This window comes from Metopolophium dirhodum, chromosome 1, assembly GCF_019925205.1.
Source record: "Metopolophium dirhodum isolate CAU chromosome 1, ASM1992520v1, whole genome shotgun sequence".
NCBI classification, from domain to species: Eukaryota; Metazoa; Arthropoda; class Insecta; order Hemiptera; family Aphididae; genus Metopolophium; species Metopolophium dirhodum.
In genome coordinates this window covers 99,890,764-99,900,501 of record NC_083560.1, presented here as the reverse complement: position 1 = coordinate 99,900,501, position 9,738 = coordinate 99,890,764, and the positions used below count along the sequence as shown (strand labels likewise).

Sequence of the window (9,738 nt, the reverse complement as noted above, 5' to 3'; positions counted from 1 at the left end):
ATGTAGAATCAAATTCATTAGAATTTAAATAAAACTTGTATTTATCATTTGAATGCATAACTAATTGTATTTTATTTATTTGTATTCAATATTTATTTTGTTTTTAAGTAATTGAAGCAATTTTTTTATAAGTTGGAAGTATTATGCCAATTTATTTTTTGGGTGGGGGTAGAATATTTCCCTCGCCCAACCCTGTTTTAAAACATTTTAAATAAGATATTATAATTAAGTGGAGGTGCGAGCCCTGATTTTAAATGTCCGACCAGGCCATTTTTTTTAAATCTGCCACTGGTAGGTAACTAAATATTTTTCACTGCTACAACTACAAGCCTGATAACTACAGGAAGGCTCTTCATCTTCATTGTTAATGGTAGAAGATTCTTGGTTTCTTTGTGCGCTTTTCACTGATTTTGACACTTCCATGTCTTGATTATTTATATGTTCATAAATAAATAGTAACTTTTTCGCTATTGAATTTGTTATGTGATTTCTCCATTTAGTATGGATGAGTGAATAAGAGCTAAAAGAACGCTCTGTAGCTGCTGAGGATGCAGGCAAGACAAGAATAGCAGATGCTACTTTTGAAAGACTTGTGTTTGAACAAACACCATTTCCTCAGATACGTGCTTCTATATTATCAATATTGTACCATAAAATATCATTGGCCTATAATCCTTCATGTGAACAAGTTCAATTATTATCTGTGAAATAAAATGAAAAATAACTATACAAAAAAACAATACAAAAGTATTAAATTTATAAACAAAGTTAATTATTAAGAAGATAATCAAAACTGTTTTAAATAATTTAGGTTACAAATCATTAATATTTTAATAGGAACGCATTGATAGTTTAAGGCTCGGGCACGGATTGTTGCGGTGGTCAGCGATCGTCGCGTCACCATGTGTTTGTTTCATAAGCGGTCTAGTCCAAAAACATGATATTTGCCAGTCACGATAGCCACCTGTGGTTGTAGTCATATAGTTACAAAACAACGATATTTTTCAGTGTTTTTTTCATTATATTATTATTTATTCAATATGTCAAGTTCTGACGAAGAGCAACTTCTTCTTCTACTTGCCCGTCAAAATAAAAAAAAGACGATGTTGGGTGCATGAAATAAATACGAATAGAAAAGCATTTGGCGAATACCATCGTCTTTGTATTGAACTTCAATCACATGAAGATCGTTTTTTTCAATATATTCGCATGTCACGAGAGTGTTTCGAGGAATTACATGACCTAGTAAAAGTAAATATTTCAAAATTACCAATAAACTGGAGAGAACCAATCGATTCAAGAGAAAGATTAGCTATTTGTTTGATGTAAATTTCCCAAAATAACATATAATAAAAATTAAACTAATAATAAATATAAATACATTTATTATAAGATAGATAAAAATAAAAAAAACTGATTATACCTTATACATTTATTAAAATTGAAAAATATTGTTTAATATCTTAGTTATTTTTAGTTTATTAATGTTTTTAAAGTAAAAAAAAGTTTAAATAAAACATATTAGTTTTAACATTAGAAACTAAAATTTCTTAATTAATACAGTAGATTCTCGTTATGTCGGGTTGTGTTTTAAAAAAAAAATCGACCAAATACAATTTTTTTAGAAATTTCATGGTTTTTACGGGATAAGCGATAAAAAGTCAATCGATTTTTTTATAATTATTCAAAGTAGCAGACCACGGAGAGGAGAAAATTTCCCGTCAATTGAAACAATTTTCAGCTCAATCTGGCGAATATCGAACATTTTATAAGCAACGGCGTACGCGTATATACGATTCTACGATGTATTCGCCTAGTTGAGAATAACCACGAGTTATTTCGAAATTCGATTTTCCTAACTCTTTCAAAAATGATTTAATCGGTCTAATTTTTTTTTATCGTTTTCACCGGGACTCTCTTAGGCTGTTGCACTATCTGGATTGTGTTTTAAAAAAAAAATCGACCAAACACAATTTTTTTAGAAATGTATGGTTTTTACGGGATAAGCGATAAAAAGTCAATTGATTTTTTTATAATTATTCAAAGTAGCAGACCACGGAGAGGAGAAAATTTCCCGTCAACTGAAACAATTTTCAGCTCAATCTGGCGAATATCGAACATTTTATAAGCAACGGCGTACGCGTATATACGATTCTACGATGTATTCGCCTAATTGAGAATTAATTAAGAAAGAACTAATTATCCCGTAAAAACCATAAATTTCTAAAAAAATTTTGTTTGGTCGATTTTTTTTTTAAAACACAATCCAGATAGTGCAACAGCCTAAGGGAGTCCCGGTGAAAACGATAAAAAAAAAATTAGACCGATTAAACCATTTTTGAAAGAGCTTAACTTTATCATGAACAGTTTGTATGTGTCTCTTAAGGGTATCTTTCCTGTTGAATACCCTGTCGCATTTTTCACATACGTGAATGGGGAGCATATGGGAAGCAATGTGCCTCGACAACCAACATTTGAACAAAAAAATGCTTCCGCACATATGGCAAGTAAAAACATCGTCTCTGGGCGTCTCTTGTTCGGGGCAGTGTTCTTCACTGAAGTCTGAATTTGTCATCAGGCAACCGGCAGCTTGTTCATTCACTTGATTTACTTGAAAATGTCCAATCCCTTTATATTCACATGAATGACACATAGGTACAGTCTTTGTTATTTTTTCCGAAATAATGTGGGCCGTAATATACCGTTATTTCTTCTCCTACTTTGATTTTTTTATTGGCGTTTACTATTGCACTGGTACTTCCTAATGAAAGTATATCTGTATTTGCTTCGCAGTCGTGATTTATGAATGCAGCAGGCCCAAGCAACAGTTTTGTTTCGCCTGTACGTAAGGATTTCACGACTGAATATTGTCTTATGCCATCAGAAAAAAAATCTTCAGTGACGGGTGCCATGGAACCGTATAACTCCGTTATAAGGTTGTTCGTGTAAATGGTTTCTTAGCCACCATTTTGATTCCAAAATCTTCGTCGGTTGGGTATCTATAAGATTTCTGATATTCAAACCGCGAACAAGCTCCAAGAGATTCTATATATTTCTGTCTTTGGAATTTTAATAGATTCCTGTCACTCATGGAGCAAATGCCCACTGGCATAACGCCTGATTTATGTGTTCCAAAGCCGAGAATTGGATCCAAAGTTTCTCGTAAGCAAATGTCATCTACAGTGCAGAGAATTTTCGCTATTTGGTTAACTGGTGCCATTTTAATAAAATGAAATTATATTATACTTATTGTAAATTATTAAAAAAATTAAATTAATTAACTATTTAAAAAAAAAACCTGTGTTATGAATTATAATAATGATAAAGTATTTTTGTCAACAATGACTTGTTACTATGGTTCAAAATTAATGGTTACTAAAATTCAAAATAAACAATAATAATTATTATGTAACAGGGACGTCATTTCAGTTTTTTTTTTGGGTGTGCCATTTTGAAATTTCACCAGGCTATATAAAAATAGAGCGGATCTATAAGGGGGGGGGGGGGTTAGGTTCGATATTCGCCAGATTGAGCTGAAAATTGTTTCAGTTGACGGGGAATTTTCTCCTCTCCGTGGTCTGCTACTTTGAATAATTATGAAAAAATCGATTGACTTTTTATCGCTTATCCCGTAAGAACTAATTATCCCGTAAAAACCATGAAATTTCTAAAAAAATTGTATTTAGTCAATTTTTTTAGTTCAAAGACAATCCAGATGTTGTAACAGCCTAAGAGAGTCCCGGTGAAATTTTTTATTTCCTAAAACGTACTTAAAAAATTAAAATTCACAATAGTTGTTACCTTAACCACTGTAAGTGAACATTAGCAGTATTTTGTAACACTTTAAGATCGATTCGACCGTTTATTAGGCTTGGAACACCAAAAAACTAATTTCTGCCACCGCATTTAATAATATGAATATTCTATCTTCTATAAATATTTTTTCAGAATATTCAGGTCATATACCCAAATATTCATATAATAATCATTGGATGATTATTGCAAATTGCTTAATTCATATTTGAAGAATATTCTTACTAACAATTTTATAGTTATTCTTTGAGTATTCATTGACTAACTAAGATGCTCATAAAATATTATTAGAATATTCATAGCAAACATATGTATTAATCGTAGATTATTCATAATATGTGCTCTTTATACATCCTTACATTCAGCATTATTATAACCAAAACTTGCAAAATAAGCTGACCATATATTTACATCTAGTGATATTCTATGGATATTCTATCTTCTATTAATCTTTTTCAAGAATTCCATATCTCTAAATGTGTTATACCATTATTATAATTATGAGTACTATATTCATAAATCATAATCAATGTTTATATGTTAATGTTAATGTTAATACCTACATAATATAATATAGGTACTATAAATACATCCATCTATATATAGATATGATATTATTATGGTATCTATCTTTAAGATCAAATAAATTTTTTCAACTTTGGTATTTATAATTAATAATATATAAAACATCATAAATTAATAACAAAACTTTTTATTTATAAATCTGAAGTGTTAAAATTATAATGGAATTTCTGCTGCTTGTTTGCACCTTTCGTATGCTTTGATAAGCCAAATACTTGCCACCAGCTCAATTTGTTTAACAGAAGTATTAGCATTGTTGGCGGATGAATGGATAGCCTCTAATAAACATAATAATTTATAATTTTATCAACTAGTTAACCTTTTAAGCCTATTTTATTACCATTGCAAATTTATCATATTATATACAAAGCATGTTAATATTCAAGTATCTATAATAAGAGATGAGTATAAGTAGGTAGTACTTAATAATTATAAGTATAGTCGCAATCAGTTGGCGCCAATCACCTAATTTATCTATGACATATGTCATAGTAGAATTTTTAGATGAGGGAGGGGGAGGCTACTGCAGAGTACTGCAGGATTTACATTAAAACATATAAAAATAAATTTTTAAGTTTTATTAATTAATTTAATTAATGCTTTAATTGCACCTGGTTGATAAATTAAAAAAGGGGGTTATGGGGGCCCTTTGATGTACGATGGAATAATATATTTTTAACACTTTGGTGCTACTGATTGCAACCAACTTACGAACAATATTCTTTTGCATAATTTGCATAATATTTTAACTCACAAATAATAGGTAACAGGAAATAGCCTGTTTTGGATAAAATACTTATTAAATATATTCTAAATAAAATTTGAATAATTTGTTTTCTTTTGACATAATAAGCGGTGTTATTTTTTTTTACAATTTTAACAATAACAATAATTTTACTGTAATTATTTATTGTTTTGTGAAATACTTAAGTCTGGGAATAGGGTTGTATATTGAAAAACAAATTATGAATAAAAAATAATTTAAAATGCTCACTAGTAAGTAATGATGCCAGAATAGTATTGTTCAAAGCAGTTTTGTTATTCTTGTGCCCCGTGTAACTGAAAGATTTAGCATAATCATTGGTTATTATTTATTAACTTTCTTAATATCCGTCTGACTGACTCTTTAAAATTAGATCCACCAAGCAAGGCCAACATTTTCACCTAAATTTCAAACAAATTTTTATACACAATTATTTAGATTAATGTTATAATTGCCTATAATAACTTACCATTTTATAATATAATGTTTTATTGTTTATCAAAGTTTCTTTAAAGTTTGTTAGTGATAACTCATTTGATATCGGAAGCATTACACATACATTTTCAAATTCATCATTAGTAGCTGATGATACTGCAATAGATGAAGTTTGTTTATCTTGCTTCTCTTGAATGTTGTTTACTACCATCATTATTGTATGAAGGTAGTCGCCTTGTTCTTTACATCTGGCGTTTAAAGTAATAAGTTGTCTTAAGATCTGTGTTTCAACTTCTATAATAATAATCATAATAATATATTTAGGTATGTGGGAGTGTAAATTACCTAATAAGAACATTTAAAACTGAACCAATGCAACCAGCAGGCTGACACCAATGTTTCATGTTTAAAAAATTATACATTTGCTTATTATTTAACATACAATTATTTTAGTATTTTTAAAAGTGGGTACAGCATTTTTTTACTACGTAAATACCTAATAGGTAGGTTAGCTGGAATATTTAATAGAAATATCTGATTAGAATTATAACTAAGCTAATTATAATGTAAATTATTAACATTTAAAAAAATATTGTACAACAATTTTTCAAATTCTTTGAACTACCTGAAGAAATGTGAGTTTTCTGTTTGTTTTGTGGAACTGACACTAAACTCCCAAAATCTATATCATTCAGATTAATTTCTTGCATGGTCACTGCAGTTTGATTATTAACTGTGTCTTCTAAATCAAGAATAATTTAAAATTACATTTTACTTATAATGTATGAAGTAGAGAAATTCATTAAAAACCATATAATTGTCTAATGTTGATAAACATGTACAGTAAAATTTAAAATATATATATCTAGATAAATATTTAAGATTAAAGCAAAGAACACAAGATCTTGTGAAATAATAAATTAAACAAATACTATTATTTAATTCAATGTAAATGTAGTGTTTAGGATTTGAACAATTTGTAAAAATTCAAAATAAAATCATTGGTTAGTGGGGAACACTAAAGGGGACTATAGTCAACAAAAATTTAGGAGCATTCAGGAGTTTTCACCAAAGTCTAACCAAACTGTTTTAAGGCCCCCACAAGGACTAATATCTAAACATATATTATATTTTTCTTTCACACACCTACTTGTTTATTAACAGTTAATGGGATGTAAAAACAAATTCCTCCTAAGAAAAAAAATACTACCTACACATATTATGCTTGCTTAGTAAAAAGAAATTTCAATTCATATCCTGAAATGTTAAAAAAAAATGTATTTAAATTTTAAAGTTATTTTATTTTTATATATTTCATTTAAAAGACAAATAAAAACGAATTTATATTGAATATTGCGATAAAAAATGTCTTGTTAAGCGTCCTCCCCCCTAGACTTCGGAGACTTAAATTAGAGACACCTCATAATCTTGCCTTAAATAAGAAGGACGGCTCTGTCTAACCACTGAATGAAATTAAGTCAAATTACATTAATTAGTATTTTAAATAACAAATATTAATATTCTTTGGGACTAGATCCACACTTTGCATTACACTTTGTATATTTAAGGGGTACCTAATATAATTTAAAAGTATGTTGTATACAAAATAAGTTTTATGTTCAAAAATGTTTAAATAACCGTACCTGGAAAATTGTAGTTTTGGTTTTTGTTACCACTAACAGATGGCAAATTGTCTGATCCATTACTAACCCCAATGTCATTGTTATCAATAACTGTAAATGATTCATCTAAGGATTATAATTTATATTAATACACTGATTAGATGATTATTTATCATTTTAGTTATATTGCTTCACTCAAGTCAAATATGAACTGTCTTTAACAATTAAAATCACTAATGATATATTATGTGAAATTAAAAATTAAACCATTGCAGAGAAATTTATATAATTAATATATAGGTACATTTTTTAATTATTGAAGCTAATGTAAACCTTACTTGGTATTATTACCAATAAAAATATTCTTATTATACCTGAAGAGACATTGTTTTGATTATTAGATATTATACATCTAAAACCATCACTGAGATCAATATTTTGGTTATCTTCGTCATTGATAACTGCAAACAACAAAAACAATTATTTAAGATAGATAGAAGAACTTAATTTAAAAGCTAAACAATTGATTGCCTAACATGTATCATATTCAAATCATGCATGATATAATTAAAAAAAAAACAACATACCAAAAATGTTTTGATTTTCATTAGATACCATGTTTAAATCATCATTTAGACTACATTCTATATTATGTGAAACATCTACACTGGATTCTGTTTCTTTAAAATCATTTTCTAAAAAAAAAAAAAAAATTGTATTTTAATATAGTATAAAGGTATCTTAGGAAAAATAAATGAATTAATAAAGTATATCTTACTTTTGAATTTTGGGAATGGTGGCAGATCTGATAGTTTTTCATCACTACTTGGTCCACTGCTACAATCAATTTGTTTATTCTTTTTTTTGCGTTTAGTTGATGTTTTTTTAGCAGTTAGTTGTTCACTTTCTGATGAACTTTGGGCTAGGGTCTCATTAGCAAATTTAGAAGCATCCTTATACACAGTAAACATTTTGTTGCATATGACTTTTATGGGATATAATTTCCAATCTTTTTCTGGATTTGCACGGTTTTTTATGGCCGATTGCAATTTAATTGAACCAAATTTTAAAGGCCAGAAACATGCTTCAAAGTTCTTAATCCAATTACTTGGAATTACTTCAATTATATTTTTTTCATTTTTAAATTTAACAACATACCAGCCGGCAGACATCTTTTAATGATTAGTAACTGTAACTTAATAATATAAATTGTATTTACTGAATATATATATATGGTTAATTAATTATGTACAGAAATGTTAGCTCAATCTATATATAATATATTATTCTTCACTCTTCAGTATGAAGTAGTGGCATTACTACAAACCCTTTAGCATGAGGTAAACGAATTAATTTATGAAGAATGTTTGGCAATGGCCAATATGAAAAACATTCACTTAAACCATCAACAAGATGAATGCCAATTAATGAAGAATTCAAAGGTTTTGTGTACAAGTTATTTACATTGTTATATTTTCGACCTATAACAACAACTTGATCCAGTTTCTTACAGTAAGCAAAATTTGAAATTTCGATTATCGAATTACAATCTAATTTACAACAAGAATTCTGTAAATTGATACTTAATTTAAAATTGGAAAACATAACTTCTTTAAATTGAGGATCAGTAGTACCATCTATTAAAATTCCATCACTGTGTTATTTTTTGAATTCAAAACTACCTTTTTTTATTTTATGTTCTAGTAATGTGTGTAAAGTACTTTCTTCTGATAAACGTCGAACTATTTGAGATAAAACATTATTATGTGTTCTTAAAAGTTTTTTAATTTTTTGAAGGTAATTTTCAGAAGAAAAGTTACTAAATAAATTTAAGTTTCCATATTTTCTAGCATCGTCAGTAAGATGTAAAAGGTTGTGAAAATTATGGGATAATATTTGAGGACCATAAATTAATTTAGATGATAGAACAAAATGATTTAATAGCTCTTCAGCGTAATCGGTCATTGTTTTCATTAATAAATCTGACAATAAAATACGTATAGCTACATGAAGAGTTAAAAAATGTTCATACTTATTTTTATCTAAATTATTTTCTAAAACAATAACTCCAGTATATAAAAGAAATTGTCTTAATTCTGTAGATAAGGCAAATGCCGAATAATAATAACATCGTAGACCACCTGGTTCACATAACAAATTAACACTCAGTTTCCTCCATCTTTCAAATTACCGTGATAAAATATGATCACACACCACCCACCCACCTGCCATATCGTGTCCAGTCCATACTATCTTAGTTCATGATAACACCTAATGTATAATAAAACCATAGATATTTAAGAATGGATAGGTCATTTGTGCTTATCATACGGGAATGAACATGGAAATATTTTGAGGTTATGTGTTAAGATATATATATAATTTATGATAAGACCTCTGCCAGAATAAGATTCAATGATAAAAACAGTCTTTCTCTCTTCCCCATTCCGGCATACTTCTCTCTATTTTATTAATGTAGCCATGGCCTAAGCATCATTTAATATATATGAATAAAACACGCTT

General features: G+C 28.3%; 1 protein-coding gene across 1 annotated transcript; it reads right to left on the bottom strand.

Annotated features, from left to right (window-relative positions):
• Positions 1-4,551: 4,551 nt before the first annotated feature.
• On the bottom strand, positions 4,552-8,387 carry LOC132933831 (tyrosine-protein phosphatase 3-like). Its single transcript, XM_061000103.1, is given in 9 exon segments — positions 4,552-4,673; positions 5,390-5,489; positions 5,491-5,559; positions 5,628-5,887; positions 6,219-6,335; positions 7,237-7,341; positions 7,590-7,676; positions 7,803-7,910; positions 7,994-8,387. Coding segments are annotated over 9 exon segments (1,362 nt in total).
• Between the last annotated feature and the right edge of the window lie 1,351 nt (positions 8,388-9,738).